This window comes from Ochotona princeps, chromosome 4 (genome assembly GCF_030435755.1).
Source record: "Ochotona princeps isolate mOchPri1 chromosome 4, mOchPri1.hap1, whole genome shotgun sequence".
NCBI classification, from domain to species: Eukaryota; Metazoa; Chordata; class Mammalia; order Lagomorpha; family Ochotonidae; genus Ochotona; species Ochotona princeps.
Genome location: NC_080835.1, coordinates 80,728,251 through 80,747,520, shown reverse-complemented (window position 1 = coordinate 80,747,520; position 19,270 = coordinate 80,728,251). Strand labels below are relative to the sequence as shown.

At 37.8% G+C, this 19,270-nt stretch overlaps 1 protein-coding gene across 1 annotated transcript in view; it reads left to right on the top strand.

The window, feature by feature from the left end:
• The window catches only part of CUL5 (cullin 5), a 102,566-nt gene extending 88,805 nt beyond the window's left edge, over window positions 1–13,761 (top strand). The window contains exons 14-19 of the mRNA XM_058663951.1: window positions 3,973–4,096; window positions 4,411–4,586; window positions 4,976–5,137; window positions 5,913–6,031; window positions 8,538–8,661; window positions 11,686–13,761. Of these exons, the coding sequence (XP_058519934.1) occupies window positions 3,973–4,096; window positions 4,411–4,586; window positions 4,976–5,137; window positions 5,913–6,031; window positions 8,538–8,661; window positions 11,686–11,880 (900 nt within the window). The 3' untranslated portion in view covers window positions 11,881–13,761. The remainder of the gene's footprint in view (window positions 1–3,972; window positions 4,097–4,410; window positions 4,587–4,975; window positions 5,138–5,912; window positions 6,032–8,537; window positions 8,662–11,685) is intronic.
• Window positions 13,762–19,270: the final 5,509 nt, after the last annotated feature.

Below are 19,270 nucleotides of genomic sequence, written 5' to 3'. Positions count from 1 at the left end.
TAATTAATGCTAACTGTAACAAAATTCTCATATAAAAATATTTGAGTCTGCTTCTTACTGCTCATTAAGTTTTATTAAAATGAATGCCCTAACTCAGTTTCTCTCCTGCCTTCCATTTCTCTGTCTCTCTGTCTCTGGAAACATACACACACACACACTTTTTTTTTTAATAATAGCCTTGCTTCACATGGCAGCGTGAGATGGTAGAGATTGCTGTGCTAAATGAAATTGCCCAGTAAGGAAACTGTTTTATAACATTTAAAAATTCTTTTCAAAGCATTCGAAACTCTTTACTGTTAGAAATATATGAGAAAGAGCCTATGAAACTGTCACATAATGCAAAATAATTATTAAAAAAATATATAAAAAGAAATATATGAGAAAAAGAAATAGTGGAAATAATATGTATTTAATATACTATAACTTAAAAACATAAAAACTTTCAGAATTTTAGTGATTAATTTCTTTGTAAAACCTGCATCTAGTGGTCAGCACTTTTGACTTAGTAAGTTAAGCCTCCGCTAGTGGTCCTGGGATCCCATATGGGCTCTAGTTTGAGTCCTGGCTGCTCCACTTCTGGTCCAACTCCCTGCTGATGTGCCTGGGAAAACAATGAAAAGTAACCCTTGGGTCCCTATACCCGTGTGGATGGAAGACCAGGGAGAATCTCCAGGCTCCTACCTTTGAACTGACCCAGTTCTGGACGTTGCGGCAGTTTGGGGAATGAACCAATGGATGGAAGATCTTTCTGTCTCTCTCCTCTCTTTGTAGCTTTGCCTTTCAAATAAGAAAATGAACAAATCTTAAAAAAAAAAAAAAATCATCTGGTGCTAACATTGTGGCACAGTAGAGTAATCCATTGATTGCAACGCTGGCATCCCTGACTCCTGACTTCCATTTAGCCCAGTTCAGGCAGTTGAAGCCAGTCAGTACAAGATTGAATGTTCTCTCCCTCTCTCTCTCTCTCCCCCCAACCCTCTCATACTCTCTGTCATTCTGCATTTTAAATAAATTTTTTAAAAAGGGAGTGGTTATAATTTGTAGATTTGATGTTATATCTAGAATGTAAAGAACTCTTACAACAATAAAATGATGACTCAATCAAAATGGAGAAATGGCTAATAAGCACATACAAAGATGCTTAATATCTTATTCACTATTAAAATGCAAATCTAGAGCACAAAGAGATGCACTTTACTTACCAACTAGGCTATATGAAGTAGATGGGGCTGGCGTTTGGCCTGCCAGTCAGGCCTAGAAGACACAATTAGTACACTTGGCTCCTGGTTCCAGCTCCCTGTTAATGCACACGGTGAGGCACAATGAAGGCCCAACAAGTTAGGCTCTTACCACCTACGTAGGAGACTTACGGTGCGTTCTCAGCTTCAGTGCCCAGCCATTATGAACATTTGGGGGAGTTAACAAAGAGACAGACACCTTCTGTTTGTCTTACTCTCTCTTTTTTTTAAGTCAGTTTGTTTTCAGGAAGAGGGGAAACTGGAATTTTTATGAGTTGCTATGTGAAGATATAAAATGATGTACCCAGTTTGGGAAAATGCTTAACATTTTCTCAGAAAGTTAAACAGTTGGCCCATTCTTGATTCCACTTGAGAAATGAAAATTTTTGTCCCTGCCAATATTTGTATATCAGTGATAATGGCTGCATTCCTTATAATATTCAAGTTGTGAAAGCAAAACAAAATATTAGGGAATCAATGAATGAATAAAAGATGGCTTATGCCTCCAATGCAATGTTATTGAGCAATACAAATAAGTACTATTATATGCTAATGTATGACTGAACTTAGAACAATTGTTATGCTTAAATGCAGCAAACCCATGACCAAAGACCAAAGACCATGTGAATCCACTCATAGACAAAGTTCAGAGCAGGTCAGTAGCCAGAGATAGAAGGTAGACTTGTTGGTTTCCAGGAGCTATAGCAGGGAGGGGACGTGTAGAATGATTTTAAGTACCCATGGGATTTCCTTAGAGGCGATGAAAATTTTCTACAGTTAGATAGTACTGATGGCTACAAACTCTTTGAATATATTAAAATTCACTACATTGTACACTGTAAAAGGGTGAATTTACAATTAATTATACAGCTCAGTAAAGCTGTTCATAAGATTAAGAGAGGTTTGAACAGCATTTGCCTTCTTGGCAAGTAACTTGAGTGAGGGTCTAGGGCCCGGCATGATGGCTTAAATTGGCTTAATCCCCACCTTGTAAGCACCAGGTTCCCATGAGTGCTGGTTTGTGTCCTGGCTGCTCCGCTTCCCATTCAGCTCCCTGCTTGTGGCCTGGGAAAGCAGTAGAGGAAGGCCCAAAGCTGTGGAACCCTGCCACTTGTGTGGTAGACCCAGAAGAAACTCCTGGCTGCTCACTTTGGATTGACTCAGCTCCCGCCATTGTGGACACTTGGGGAGTGAACCAGATCTTTCTCTCTGTCTCTGCTTCTCTCCATAAATCTTATCTGACTTTCAAATTTTTTTTAAAAAAAGTCTTTTAAAAAAAGAGTAAAGGTCTAGATGTCTCAGAACTATCAAAACCACTCAAGTAACACTTTCAAAGCATCCTTACCCACATCGGGATCTTTAAGGCATCATCAGTGACACCTCCCATCCGCAGGTCCTGATGTAGTTTGACAGCAAGGAGCAGTCACCTTCCCTTCCCCCCGCACACCAGGAAAATTAAAAGAAAGTAACTGAAGAGAAAAAAGAAAAAAGTAAGAGTGAGACGTTAAAGCACAATGGGTTAGGCCACCACCTGTAACACTGGGGATCGCATGTGAATGCCAATTCAAGTCATGGTTGCCCTACTTCTGATCTAGCTCCCTGTTAAATGTGCCTGGGAAAGAACTGGCCCAAGTGCTTGGGCTCCTGCTACCCACATGGGAACCCAAGATGGAGTTCCTGGCTCCTGGCTTTGGCCTGCCCCCGCCCTAACAGTTGAGGCCATTTGAGGAGTAAACCAAGGGATGTAACATCTTTGTCTATCCCTCTCTCTGTAACCAAGCATTTCAAATAAATAAGAAATAAATTTTGTTATCAATAACAAAATAAGCATTAAAAAGTAAAGAAAGAGCATCTTTTCTATGTCTTAAAGACATCTTGTGTGCCTTCCTCCCAGTTTGCAGTGTCACAATATACTTAGAGTTCTTTACTAAGTTTTGGCAGCATCATTTCCTCTGGGGCATCTTATAATTTTTGACACTTGGTGCTTTTTTCACTTATGTTAGTGATTTATCTTCTTGAAGTTCTTATGCTTACATATTTCTAGAATCCTCTGTGTTGCAGTATCAATACTATGATCACAGTTTTCTTCTGTAGCTTCACACATTGTTCTATTTTCAGTATGGTCACTTTTGTTTTGGTGTACTCTTACCAACTTTGTTGATTACCTTTTTGATTATCCCTTTTTGTCAATGTCATGTGGATTTATCACTGGAAGACAAAGTTGTACCAGAACTGCACCTTGTTGTCTGATGAATTGAATAAGCACTTGATTAGTAAATGTTCAAGGAAGTATTATGAGTATTATGATTGGTCATTGATTATATTGTCCTTTTTGTTGCTTTTGTCCAATTTGTGGATTGAGAAGCTAGAAATAAAATTTGAGATTTATATACTTAGATTTATTATGCAGTGGCAACTAAAACTTAAAAGTGTGTGGTTGAAGAACTTGTGTTATTTAATGTATTATGATAATTGAAATTAATACTGGAATTTTTCAAACAAGACAGTCTATCATCACATTTGGCTTCAAAGGATCAAATTTAATAGGTATTAAATGGCTAGATTAAAAATAAACTTTAATTAGAATTAAGTATTCTAACAAATAAAGGAGAAATGAAAGCATATCAAAGTGTCTAAGACTTAGTTTCATATTAAAACTTTGCCTAAAAACTGCTTTTCCTAACAATGTATGAACATATGTATTTATTTGTTGTTCTGTTTACGGTTTTTGTAGGAAGTTGGTATGCCTGCAGATTATGTAAACAAACTTGCTAGAATGTTTCAGGACATAAAAGTATCTGAAGATTTGAACCAAGCTTTTAAAGAAATGCACAAAAATAATAAACTGGCTTTACCAGGTATTATTTTACAGTTACATATTGTGTAGATTATTAAAAATTTTAAACACAAAATATCTTTTTTTCTGGTAAATTAAAAATAAATGCTAGTAGTAGTAAATTCAAAGAAGTTACATAGTTCATGTTCCTTGGAGACCACTGTCAAAGCAGAATGGTAGACTTACAGTTCTTACTTTGAAACAGAAGGGCCCTCTTAATGAAATCTTTAAAATTTTGTTATTCACCAAAACTTACTGTGTTTTTTAATGCTTAAATTTAGCCATTGTCAAGATTGTTTGTTTTTATTATTTATTTTCTGGTATTTTTGCCTTCAGCTGATTCAGTTAATATTAAAATTTTGAATGCTGGTGCCTGGTCAAGAAGCTCTGAGAAGGTCTTTGTCTCACTTCCTACTGAACTGGAGGATTTGATACCTGAAGTAGAAGAGTTCTACAAAAAAAATCACAGTGGTAGAAAATTACATTGGCATCATCTCATGTCAAATGGAATTGTAAGTAGTTAGTAGTTAGTGCATTCTTTCAGCTATTTTAGCTGTACTTTACATACAAGTTACTTGAGCAAATAGATTTTTGCCTCTCTAAAATAAGAAAAGTTTGGCCAGGAATGGTGGGTTTGTTCTGTGAAGTTGTCTGGGACATGAGTTACTGGTTAGGATCAAATATACTCACTGTATCTGTCTTCCAGAAGTTGTCTCATCCTTTCCCTTTTGTATCACATTAAGCAGAATTAAGTCACATGGCCCATTTTGCTACAGAGAAGGTTATAAGAGCGGGTGTTAGAAGACAACTGTATTTTCCACAAATAATTTCATGGAACAGATATTAATGATAATGTTTATGAAAAATTCTAACTTTTTAAAAATTATTTTATTTATTATAGATAACATTTAAGAATGAAGTAGGTCAATATGATTTGGAGGTGACCACATTTCAGTTGGCTGTGTTATTTGCATGGAACCAAAGACCTAGAGAGAAAATCAGCTTTGAAAATCTCAAACTTGCAACTGAACTCCCTGATGCTGAGCTTAGACGGACTTTATGGGTTAGTTTCTTTGTTTTTATCTTTAACATTGTATCTTCTTCAAAGCAGCAAAAATGTGGTTATTATAAAATTAATTTAAAGCACTCAGTAAATGATTTTTACAAGAAAACTAGTCCGATATTTATAGAGTGCTCACTTCCGGCAGCACATATGCTAAAACAGGTATTTATAGAAAAAGAAGTTTGAAAATAGGCAAGTTACCAGAGAAAGAGCTTCTCCCTCCTCCCCCCTCTTCACAGAGAAAGGAGAAGAGAATGATTGACTTGATATTCGAATGTTAACTGTGGAAAAAAAGATTTAATCCTAAAAGTATGTAGCAAGATTTTGTGATGATGAAAAACCTAACAGTTAAAAAACTTTGGTTTGTGGAAGTGTAAAATGTAGTTATTGGTCAGTTTCTCATAACTGTACTTTATGTCTGTTCTATAGACATCAGTTTTCACAAGTTACCAGATACATAGCAAATGACTGGTTTATAACTGGAAAATGTTTTACGATATTATGTGATCAATCCTGATTTCTTGTCTTTTTTTAAAGACAACAGTTATTGTTTCCTCACTGCCAATTCTTTCTCCACCTTTTCCATTCCAAAGTCTCATTTACATTTTTGTGTTTGTGGAGGTGCCAAATAAAAGTTTAAATTCTTTTTGTTTATGATCCCATTCTCAAGATGAAAAAACATTCCCTCCCCATCTATGTTGATTTAGTAAGAAAACTGATGTCAGTATTGCGTACTGTTTATAAATGCTAATTGTTCCCTCTTGATTCTTTATAGTCTTTAGTAGCTTTCCCAAAGCTCAAACGGCAAGTTTTATTGTACGAGCCTCAAGTCAACTCACCCAAAGACTTCACAGAAGGCACCCTCTTCTCAGTGAACCAGGAGTTCAGTTTAATGTAAGGCTTTATGTTGGTCGACCCAGAATAAAAACTGTTTAAATTTTCTGCTTTAGTTTTTAGCAAAATAATTATTTTCTTAAATGATATTTGGAACATAAGTGTATAGTGTCATCACTCTAACTTAATTTATTTAATTAGCTATTAAAAATATGTGGGGCGCAGCAGTGACCCACGCCGAGAATGTCACAGTGCGAGGGAAGGAGGGTCCCCACCGACTCCCCAGGAACCCCATGGCGCCCCAGAGTCACGGCAGTGGTCCTGCAGAGCTTGCCATGCTGGGGCTCTGTTGCATTGAAACCAGTCTGTCTGTTATTTTGTATTTTCTTTCTGAAAGTTGTAAGGAGGTAGTCTTAAGAGAAATAAATTAAAAACAGGAGAAAAAAATGTGGGGCAAACATTTGGCATAGTCGTTGAAAATATGCTTAGGACACCTATACCCCGTAGTAGAATGTGTGGTTTCAGTCTCAGTTCCTCTGCTTCCTCTCTGGTTTCCTACCCACTGAGAAGGGCAGTAAATGGTAAACTCGGTACTTGGCTTCCTGCCACCAGGTGGAAGACCCACATGGAGTTCCAGTCTCCTGACCTTGGCCTGACCCATCCCTGGCTGTTGTGGGCATTATCTTTAGCAGACTGAAGATAACCTGTGTCTTTCAAATGAAGTAAAAATAAATAAGTAAAAATTAATAAAACAAGTTAGAGGGGCAGACATTTGGTCTATCAGTTAAGATGCCTGATTTCATGTCTTATATCTTGGCACAGCTTGTTAATACCTACTTGCAGGGTAAGCGTCCCATATCAGAGTACCAGTTCAAGTCATGGCTGTTCCACTTCCCACCCAGCTGTCTATTAATGCAACTGAGAAAGCAGTGGAAGATGGTACAGGTACCTGGGCTCCTTCCACCTTTGTGGGAGACTAGGATGGAGTTCTTGGATCCTGGCTTTGACCTGGATTAGTCCCAGTTATTGTAGCCATTTGCAGAGTGCACTAGCATATAGATCTCTGTCTCTGCCTTTGTATGCAACTCTGCCTTTCAAATAAGCAAACACATAAACTTTTTTTTTTTTTTTTTGCTAAATTCCTCTTCATTTCTTTTTCAGGACTTATTTATTTTTATTGGAAAGTCAGATATACAGAGAGAAAGAGAGCGACAGAAAGAAAGAGTTTGTCTCCGCTGGCCAGAAGCTTCTTCCAGGTCTCCCACATGAGTGCAGGGTCCCAAGGCTTTGGGCCGTCCTCGACTGTTTTCCCAGGCCACAAGGAGGGAGCTGGATGGGAAGTGGAGCAGCCGGGACACAAACTGGCGCCCATATGGAATCCCAGTGCATACAAGACGGGGGTTTAACCACTGAGTCTCTGTGGACACGCTGTGGTGATAGCTTGTATAACTGGGTTGCTGCTGCTCATGTTGGAGGCCTGGATTAAAATCCTGGGTTTGGTTTCAACCCCTTTAGTAGCCTTGTGAGAGTTTGGGCAATGAGCCACCCAATGGGGTAAAGCTCTGTTTTCTGTTTGTGTATCTTGACTTGGATGTATATTCATGATCTGGAGGTGTTTATTTCTTTACCATATTTTTATAGATACAGTTTTGATGCCTGACATCATACTATTTTGCTTTCCTTTAAACACCTTTTTACACTCTTTAAAAATTAATTTATCTGTTTGAAAGGCAAAGTTAGAGAAAAAGAGACTATCTGCCTGTTCACTCCCCAAATGGTTGCAATGGCCAGGCCAAAGCCAGGAGCCAGGAGCTTTTTTCGGGTCTCCCATATGTTATACGGGTCCAAGAACTTGGGACATCTTCCACTACTTTTCCAGGAATGTCAGTTAACAAGGAGATGGACAGGAAGTGGGGCAGCTTGCACTCCAACCAACTGCCATGTGGGAGGCCACAGGCACACCACATGCTGCAGTAAGCCACTGTGCGACACGGGGGCCCCCACTTTCACAATTAAAAAGCAGCTGTTCCTGAGCAACGAGTTTTTTCAACATCCATCTAGAAGTTCATGCTGAACAGCAATCTATATATCTTGAATTATCTGATTATTTTCATGTCATGGCAAATTTACTTTATTATTACAGGGACTGTAGTCACTTATTTCCATTTTTATTTTTTTAAGATTATTTATTTATATGAAAGCAAAGGAAGGAGAATGGCATGACAGGCAGATGGATATGACAGAGGCTTTCCTAGACACATCAGCAGAGAGCTGGATTGGATGTGGAGAGCTGGGACTTAAAACAGTGCCCCAAATGGTATGCTAGGATTGCAGGCAGAGATTTAGCCCACTTCTTCACAGCACAGACCCTGTCACTTATTTTATTTACAGATACAGTATGATTTTTTGAGGAAAATCAGTTTATTTTGAATAAAGCTGAATATTGGGTATATTTTACTTTTTCTTGAAACAGTTCTGTATCTTAGATTATGTCTGTCTCCTCTGGACATTGATTATTATAATATATTTAATTCTTAAGGAGTACTGTAAAATTTTTCTTTTACAGAAAAAATGCAAAAGTTCAGAAAAGGGGTAAAATCAACTTGATTGGACGCTTGCAGCTCACTACAGAAAGGATGAGAGAAGAAGAGAATGAAGGAATAGTTCAACTAAGGATATTAAGAACCCAGGTTTGTAATATTAAGAAAAATGTCCGAATTCTGAGCAAGCTTGCATTTGTTTTTAAGATCTTCAAACCTTTTTTGAATTTAAAGGCCTAGACATAATCAGACCTTTTTAAAGAAAGAGTGCAAATACTCAGTTTTCTAGAATCAAAACATTGTACTGATGGAATTCTCTTCACTGCAGAATTTGTATGGCCTGGGGGCCTCTGGTGGAATCTGTTGAATTGGTACAGACTTGATTCTGAATTATGTCTTCTTTTAACCTCACCCCTCCTGAATCAGTGTGTGTTTGCAACAAATTACATATTTAGGATTGAAGTATTTAAATTTGTGTTTCATTTTAAAACTTGAAATTCTTGTGTAATGCAAAATTAAGAAATTTGTTCAAATCCATAAAAAATGAAAATTTTCTATTTTCATTTCTTTTAAAAACATTTTGAAGCTAGTGTTATATCTTCTGATGATGATAAACTGTCTGTTACAAATTAATGTGTGATTAACTTCAGAAAAAGTTGTTCCAGTTTTATTATTTTTATTTAATATTACTCAGACTTTCTGACCAATGCGAAAATAGGAAATACTAGGAGATTAAATTGTTAAATTACTAATAGATCATATAATTAAAGGAATGGGGTGCCTGGTGAAGTGGGGTGAGCCCCTGCTTGGATCACCCCATCCCATGGGGAGTGTCTGTTCCAGTCCCGTTCTCCCCCTTCCAGCCTCTGGCTGCTGCTGCGCGTCCCAGGAAGCAGCAGGTGGTGCCCTCGGTGGCTGGATGTCTGCTGGTCCAGCGCTGCTGCTGAAAGCACGTCACATCAATCATCTCCCCAGGTCTCGTTTCCGGCCAGCTTCCCTTCTGCACTAGCTGATTCTTTTCACCTTCACTCTGTTCTGCCTGATCCAGGTTGTTAGTCTGATGGATTCAGGCAGTATGTCTTTTTGTGTCTAGCTCCCTTTGCTCATTATTGGAGTCTCTTTGCTTCCATGGTTTAAATGGCTTAAAGAGGTTATTTTTGCCATATCAATACCAAATTCACTATTTATAATTTCTTATTTTTAACAAAATTAATAATGGTAATTGAGTAACTTTCAAAGTAAGAACTAGACAGTGATGGTGGAACTTGCAGTGCCAAATATTAAAATTGAACATTAATTGAGAAATTTTACGAGAATTTGAATATAGATAATGTTTGGTTGTGAAGGCAATCAGTTCCACAACCCATAGACAGGGAACGGATTACTCAGTAAGAGATGTCAGAAGATCTTACTGTTTTGTGGGACAGTCGAGATACAGTGCTGGTTTACAGCTTTACCAGGATAATTCCCAGATGGATTGAAGAGGCCAAATGGGTAAAAGGAGGGCCGGCATAGTTGTATGCATTGTTCAGAGAAAATGGAGTAATTTTGTTTTGTCATTAAATGATCTGAAACTCTGCACAATCCAGTAATCTAAAGATGTCTCTGCTGATAATACAGACTTTCTTATTTCTTGCTGATTCTACTCCATCCCCGTTGTTCGCTGTTTTAAAAGAAAGCATTTGAATATATTGTGGGAATTTGCTTTACCTTGTAGTGATAGTGAAAACACTGTCACTCCTGTACAGCAGTGCGAGTGTCCTGGTCCTTCCTCTTGGCAGCTGTGGCACTTTGGATGGTCAGCTTTTGGAAGGTTTTTCTTTTCTGCTGGTAGGTATTGCTGACCTGTGCAGCAGATGAACATAGGATTCACTCTTTTTCCAACTGGTCAGGGCCGCACAACCTCTCTCCTGCCTTAATGAGTTACTGAGCCCTCTGAAACTCTGACCCACATCTGTGAAACCTCGGCCTGCACAGCTCACTGTTCTTATCCTCTGCTAGCAAAGACTCAGAGCAGGCTGCTTCCTGAGCTCTAAACTCTGGGCATCTTTCTGATTCAGGAGTGCAGTGACTTGCAGCATTTCAAATGGGGATCAGGGCAGGAGTTTCCTCGTAGCTCCTCTGACACAACCATTATCTTCACGTCTACCAAAGCTAACTTGAGGTGCCTAGCGTGGCAGACATTACCACATCTTTTTACTGCTGGACCTTTGACATAACTCCCTGTTTCTGATTTGCGACCAGGAGCCTTGTATCCCGATACAGAAAGAGAGGAGTTTGCTTGACCCTGTAGTGTCAATAAAGGCATTGTATCTACACGTTGAGAAGGGGCAGTTTTTCAGAAATAGTGTTTGGGTTCCAAGCCTATTGATTTGCATCAATTTTCCATTTTAAATATGCTAAAAAGTAAATACTCTTTCTTTTCCTCTTTTCACTTTTTTTGCAACCAGTTCTAATATCCATCAGTGCAGTAGTTTTGTTTTGTTTTTTTGTTTGTTTTTTTGTTTATTGTTTTTTTTTACTTAAGAGAAATTACTAGAAAATGTGAAAGGGAAAAATTTGTTTAACAATTTTCAAATAACCTTTTTTGAAAGCTTAGTAGTAGTTACAGAAATCATCAAGGAAAACACTGATAAAATTGACTTAAATGAAAAATGTTCCTTTATAAAAATATATATATATATTTGAATCAATGCACACTGAAGATAGTGTTCATACCCCTTACTGCTATACCCCTTACTGCTATATTGAAGAATAACTTTGGAATATGAGGAAAAAGTATCTGTGTTGTGTATGATTATATGTCAGTTGATGATAAGTATAATACCTAGCTATATACTTACTGTATTCACAGGTAAGATAAATTTTGTAATGTGCATGGTACAGAAGAAAGGAGTAGGATTTTAAAATATTAGGTGTGCTTTTATTTCTGCTGAGAGATTATGGGTAATTTCTTTACTTTTCAAAGTTTCCATATGAACAGATTTGTGGCGAGTGAAAAAAAAATCTTTCATTTATTAAATAAAACCCTGCTTACTATCAGTATTAATACCCCACTGATTACTATTCCTTTGGATAAATACTGGATAAAGGAAGAAAAACAGATGTCACTTTTTGTTTTATTTAACATAATTTAATATATTAATATTCTTTCATTTTTATGTTTTCTTTTAGGAAGCTATTATACAAATAATGAAAATGAGAAAGAAAATTAGTAATGCCCAGCTGCAGACTGAATTAGTTGAAATATTGAAAAACATGTTCTTGCCTCAAAAAAAAATGATAAAAGAGCAAATAGAATGGCTAATCGAGCACAAATATATCCGAAGAGATGAATCTGATATCAACACTTTCATATATATGGCATAATTTTGAAAATCATGGACAATGTTAAGAACTCAGATTTTGGAGTGCTTGGGCAGAAAGTTGTCAACAGTTTGTGCTGGAGATAGGTTTACTTGGACTTTGATTACATATTAAAATCTCTGCCTTACCTTAAAAAACAAGTCTATTTTGCCAATCACTTTAGTTAGCATGATGGCACCCCCTTCATGTTGCACACACTTTAACAGCATGCTGTTTTGTGGAGATACTTGCATTCATGAAGAGCCCATTATGAACTTTAAAAGGTAAAAAAGGTAAATTTGATTTATACCCACCAGGAGAAATTCCGTTGGAAATGGTGAGGACGGGGTTCTTGTTGCTTTTTTTCTTTTTTCCTCTCTTAAAAAAAAATGTACTTGCACAAGGAAGGATCTTCAGATATTCATGCACTGAAAATGCTGTTGTCTTTTGTTTTTAAAAATTCCATTAAAACTAGAAATAGCACTCTTGGTTTGTTTTGCTGAAGAGAGTGAACTGGTCAGCGTAGTGTTGGGAGAGGGCAGATGTAGATGAGAAGCTAAATATTTAATAGTATTGAATTGTCGTTCAAACACTGCTTCAATACAATAACTGGATTGTAATAGTGACCTAAAATAGGTATTAAATATTTCCAGCTTAAAAACATTAGTTTTCTTTCAGCAAGAGATTGCTGTTTTAGTTGTTTGTTGGTAATTTTTTTGTTTTAATCTTACATGGCTGAAGAGCTTGTTTTGAAAAAAAGTCCAGTGTATATTAATTGTTGCTTCCACTGTCTAAAAAACTTTATGGAAATAGGTCATTACAATTGTGGAGTCAAAATACCAAGACAAGCGTATTAAGTGGTTTGCTAACACACTTAATATTTATGTAATGAATATTTATAATGCCATGTCCAAATTTATTAAAAAGAACACAGAAATCTTCTCTGGTAACTGATCTCTTACGTGGTAGCATAGAACTATTTTGCTCAGGTTTCTGGAAAGAAAGACATGCTGTTGTAGAAAAAATTCAGTGTCTGTCACCTAGGAGGAAGAGAAAAAATAACCACAACATAAAACCTGAAAAATAATAGCAGAGTTGTTGCAATCTTATATGAACAGGAAACTTGCCAAATATATGTACATATATATTTATATATTTTAAAATAAACATTTTTTAAATCTTCAGAAGGCAACACTTACCTTGTTCCTTTCAGTCAATCCAAAGTAGCAACTTACTAGTTGCTAGCAACTGAATACCCAGAGTAGTAGAAATTTTATGACTTGAGGACTTAAACAACTTAAAGAAAAAGATTTATTCCCCATTGGGAAAGAATGAATCAACAAGGGTTTTTACTCATTGTGGTGCACACTTCAAATTTTCTTACAAATTATTTTTTATCTTGTTTGATGTTAAATAATAGTTTAAAAGTATGGTTTTCAAAGTAGTAGGGCATGCTGAAAAAGCATATAGTATAACATTACAGCAGAATGCTTTTTCATAATATTTCATGGAATTTGTCCCCAATCCCAGGAGGTTTTTGTGAGCTGCCTGCTGAAAGAAAGGAAAGCAAATATAAAGCATTTAAGGTTTTGCTGATCATATACAAATTCCGGTTAGAAATTTGTTTTACATTTCATCTCTAAGATAGTATGTGTCAATTATTAGACCACACATTTTGTGAAGAATTAAACTAAGATTAGTGCTTACGGTTTTCTCAGATTAAATGTCTGCTAACCACATTGATAAGTTTGAAATTTAGAAGGAATAATTTTGTGATGATTGTGATCCTTATGTTTAACAAATAGTTTGGTATTGCATATATGCTTGTCCTGGTACAAGAATGCCAAAAGAGAAAACTGTGAGGGGTGGGAGGGAACTGCACTCTGGTTTTTTTGTTTTTTTGTTTTTTTTTTTTTTTAAGTTTAAGACTTGTTTAAATCATAATTGTTCTCTGAACTTTTTCAGGATTTATGATCTTTTTGGTCATTTAATTGAAGAATAAGAGCCATAATGTTTTCTTTATAAAGGCAAATTTAATGTGAAAGTGGGTAACACTAAATCCATGGCAAAGTTTTCCATTCGATTTTGTAAGTTTTTAAATAGCCAATTATGTCTTGATTATATTTGGGGGGTGGTGAAAAGCAGCAAATACTACAGTCTCAGTTTTCATTACCTTTTCATTGTGTATATGGTGTTTATGAAAACCTCTTAGTTGACAAGGTGCCTATACCATTGTTAAATTTGCTTTAAATATGTTTTGACAATAGATGTGTTGATTTTAAAGAAATAAGTAAAGAAAGTCTTACCAGCAGTTTGCTAAAGTTTTAGAGGCACAGTATCCTTTATCAGGTCTCTTTTCTGTAATATGTATTTTGAGATATTAATGCTCTATGAACAGAGGTGAAACCTGACATAGTTAAGGAAGAAGAAAATCCATCTTCCTCCCTACCCTCCACTCCTTCCTCCCTTCAACCACCCCCACTGTTTTGGGTTTGGGTATTTTTGTTGGCAGTTCGATGCTTCTGAGGTTAATTTAAACTGTGAACACTTACCTTCTAATTTAAGATGGAGTCATCTGGATAAGGTTAGCCTTTGTTGTCATCTCGTTGCCATAGTAAGTAGACATGAAAAAATGTATAACTGAAAATGTAGAACAATTTTCATACTTAAAAGCAAGAGGGATATTGGAGCATCACGGTTCCAGTGAGGATCTTGGAGTCAATTCTGAAGTCTTCCAATTTTTACTTTTTTTGCAGTGGAGGGGTCCCTGAATTCTTTCAACCTGTTTATTTAAGTCTCTTGCTCTTATTTTGTGCATAAATATTAAAATTTCCCAAAATGGAATGTTAGCTTTCTTATTTTTACATTGTATTAAATTTAATACAGTGACCTGGAGCGTCAAAATATTTTGCATTCTGTGCAGTAAGCTGTCATTAGCTCTTTTCAAGGGTCAAATTTTAAAAAATTCAATTTGGGTGAAAGATTTGCTAGTTTTACAGAAAGATTTCCTATCTTACATTCAAGCTAGTTTTTCTATTTTTATGTAAATGAATGGGATGCTGTCTTAGAAATTCTTGTGAAATAAACACCACAAGAGAGCTTTCCTGTCATCTACATTATGTTGTCTGGAGTGTTGAACAGATGTGAAACCCTAGGCTGTAATCTATCATTACATGGTCTGTACGATTTTGAATGTGTGCCACTACATACTGAGATGATAATGCTGTACAATTTTAAATGGTAGCAGTTTCTGTATGCAATAGGCTGAAATATTTTGATGAATTGCTTAATTTTGGATTTTATTTTTTAAGTTGTATAATTTATTTTCTTGCAAAATAAAAAATGTAATATAAAAGCTTTCACCTACACAGAAAATGTTGCTGTTCTACTATGAAATAGTTTCCAGGAATTTTTATTTTTACACTAAGCATATTCATATATTTCAAGGTAAAATGGTACATCTCAGCTAACCTTACAAAGTAGAAATATGAAAAGTAACCCGCTTACTTTTTTCAGACTTCATATTGTAGTTTCACATAAAAGCAGTCAAGAATGTAGCTTTCCACCAGTGATAGTTATCGTGTCTGGAAGGAGTCGAAAACTTAAAACTTCAAAATAATACATTCATCTTCAGGTTAGGCCATGTCAAATCCAATTTGACATCAGATACCTGTTTAAAGATTTTATTTACTTTTTATTGGAAAAGCAGATTTAGAGAGAGAAGTAGATATAGAGAGAAAGATCTTCTGTCCACTGGTTCACTCTCTAAGTGGCCACAATGGCTGGAGCTGAGTTACCTGGAGCCAGGAGCCTCCTCCAGGTCTTCCATGTGGGTGCAGGGTCCCAAGGCTTTGGATCGTCTTCCACTGCTTTCCCAGGCCACTAGCAGGGAGCTGGATGGGAAGTGGGGCAGCCAGGACACAAACCAGCATCCATATGGGATCCCAGCACATACAATGCAAAGATTTAGCCACTAGGCTATTTGTGCCAGGTCCCAGATGCAAGTTTAAAATATAAAATGTTATTTCATGTATAGGATACATTTGTAAAGTTGTGGAATCCTTAAGTCAGCTAGAGCTAGTTTAGTAATAAGGTTGTGAAGATGAACGGGCTCTGCAGCAGTTAGTTACTGGTCAGGTCAACAATAATCAGAAAACTGTAAAGCGAATTGTATGTAGGAAACTAACTGCATAGAAGAACTGAATTTAAAAGAAATGTTAAAAGGGCTCCTTTAAATTGAGGGGCCATGTCTCAGTTGAGTCTTCTCTGGTAGTAACTGCATGGTTTATAGACCACTGACTGGGTGGATCAGTGTATCTCACTTCATATTGTCCCCCTTAAGCTTTGACTTTCACTGGGACTTGAAGGTGGGGGGTTGGGAGAGAAAGAATTGACTTGCAAACAAAGTTAAAGAATCTCGGTATAACTGTCACTGGAACCAAGAGGCAACCTTCTGCTTCAGCTTGAGTTTTTGTGCTTCTCAGTTGCACAGTTCCTTTCTTACACTTGCAAGAGTCTAGGAATTCAGTACTTGTAATTTTCTTTATAATTTTGTTTCGATTTATTTTTATTGGAAAGTCAGATTTACAGAGATCTTCCGTCCACTGGCTCACTCCTCAAATGCCTGCAGATCCAGGGCCAAACAATATTGAAGCCAGGAGCTTGCCACTTCTTCCGGAACTCAAGGACTTGGGTCATCTTCCACTGCTGTCCCAGGCACAATAGCTACGAGCTGGATTGGAAGTGGAGAAGATAAGACTTATGTAGGATGCCAGCACTGTAGGCTGTGGTACCTGCTATGCATGCTGGGCCGCAGAGTTCAATATTTTAAGTTGCAAATGGGCAAACTAGGTCCATTTCCCGATGCTAGACCATGCATATCACTAGGCTTTATCTGTGTTTAAACTGGTTTGACCTATGAGAAATGTGGCACATAATCCTGGTCTGTCAGGGAACTCCCAGCTTTATGACAGCTGATTGTAAAGCAAAAGGTGTGCCTACAGATACATCATTGTCAAGGTTTCACAAACCCAGGACAAGAAAGCTTTTAATACAATATCTGTGAGGAAGCAGCTAGCAGTATGCTCTGTGAATTGTTTCTGGCCCAACATCAGGAGTGCTGATCCAAACTTGGATTTGTTCTTGTTTATCTCAAAGACAGAAGACTAACCTGGGTGTTAATATTATTTGCTATTTCACTATAGGGAGAAAACAGTATTTCATTTATAATACTTAATTATTGGGCACACTGATACTAACTGGCTTGGTCTACAACCACAGGGTTAAAGGTTAACAGTAGGGACTAGGAAGAAAAAGGGCCGAGGAAGCAGCCCATCTTGCTGACAGCATTCCTTGGTAAGACACCCCAGCTGTGTTTGTATGTTGGTGTTTAAGGTGTTAGTGGAAAATGGAATTAAAAGATAATTTTGGGGGCCCGGCAGTTAAAGTCCTCGCCTTGAACACGCTAGGATCCCAGTAGGCACCAGTTCTAATCCCAGCAGCCCTGCTTTCCATCCAGCTCCCTGCTTCTGTCCTGGGAAAGCAGTCGAGGATGGGCCAGAGCTTTGGGACCCTGCACCTGCATGGCAGACCCAGAAGAGCTCCTGGCTCCTGGCTCCTAGCTTCAGATTGGCTCTGCTCCACCCGTTTTGGCCGCTTGGGGAGTGAACCATCAAATGCAAGACCTTTCTTTCTCTCCTCCTCTCTCTGTATCTGCCTTTCCAATAAAAATAAATAATTTTTTTTAAAAAGATAATTTTTGTCTTAGAAAAAGTATCTGCCAACAGTCCCAGAGGAAGACATATGCATCCCCATTTAAAGATTTATTCTGGGCCTGGCACTGTAGCCTAACGACTAAAGTCCTCACCTTGCACACACCAGGATCCCATATGGGCGCCGGTTCTAATCCCAGCTGCTCCTCTTCCCATCCAGCTCCCTGCTTGTGGCCTGGGAAAGCAGTTGAGGATGACCCAAAGCCTTGGGTCCCTGCACCTGTATGGGAGACCTGGAGGAGGTTCCTGGCTCCTGGCTTCCGATGAGCGCAGACTGGCCATTGCAGTCACTTGGGGAATGAATCATAGAATGGAAGATCTTCCTGTCTGTCTCTGCTCCTCGCTGTACATCTAACTTTGCAATATACACATATTTATATCTTTATATGTATATTATTATATATTAAATATTATAGTAATTATCAGTATATACATTATACATTTATATTATATATTTATATGTGTTTATATATTTATATAGATATGTATTTATATGCCTTTGCTATATATATACATTCTATTTATTTAGAAGACTAGCAGGGCCCAGTGTGATGGCTCAAATGGGCTGACCCTTCACCTGCAAATGCTGGGATCCCATACGGGCACCTGTTAGTGCCTGGCTGCTCCACTTCTGATCCAGCTCCCTGCTTGTGGTCTAGGAAAGCAGCAGAGGATGATCCAAAGCCTTGAGACCCTGCACCCGTGTGGAAGACCTGGAAGAAGCTCCTGGTTGGATCAGCTCAGCTGCAGCTGTCACAACCATTTGGGGAATGAATAAGCATATGGAAGATCTCTCTTGCTGTTTCTCCTGTTTTTTTGTAAATCTGCCTTTCTAGTAAGAGTAAATAAATTTTTAAAAACAGAGAAAGAAGAAGGAAGGAGTCACAGAGGAGAGACAGATTTTCCATTGACTGGTTCACTCCTTAAAAGGCCACAGTGGCTGGAGCTGGACGGATCAGATGCCAGAAGTTTCCTGTAGGTCTCCCATGTGGGTTTAGAAGCCTAAGGACTTGAACCATCCTTTATTGCTTTCCCAGGCCTCCAGCAGGGAACTGTGTTGGACGTGGAACAGTGGCTTAGCTTACTATACCATGACATCAACCCCAGCCTGATTTCTTACTCTTCAAGACCAACTTTACCTTGACTCTGAATCCTGTCCTTGTCTGCTTTCTGTATGTTGCTACAAAGTATCTGTTTCCTAAATCTTCATCTTTTGGTTATCTCTTTCTTGGTCTACAATGGTAGCTTTCAATTTTGCTCTTCAGACCAGTAGCATGATCCTGAACTTGGGAGCTTGTTGGCAATGTAAGGTTTTAGCTCTGCCACAGACCTGAGGCTCTTCAGTTGAGCATCTAGTGACCTGAATTTTGCCAAACTCACCAGCTGCTGCGCACCTGTCTGAAAGCTGCTGGCCTATGAACAGTCAAGCGTCCCGCATCCTTAAGAGGTTCCTCTGACTGGTCAAGCTATGACCCAATTTTCCTATTTCCCTTTTCTGCTGCTCATGGACAGCTGCCACTGTCCTTTTCGTGACCCTTCTCCCTGTTGCTCCTCTTGCCACAACCATCAGTGACACCTCGCTGCCCAGTGCTTAATCAGAGGTGAGTTATTTTTTTTATTTTTGAAGTTGGGCTGATTTGAAA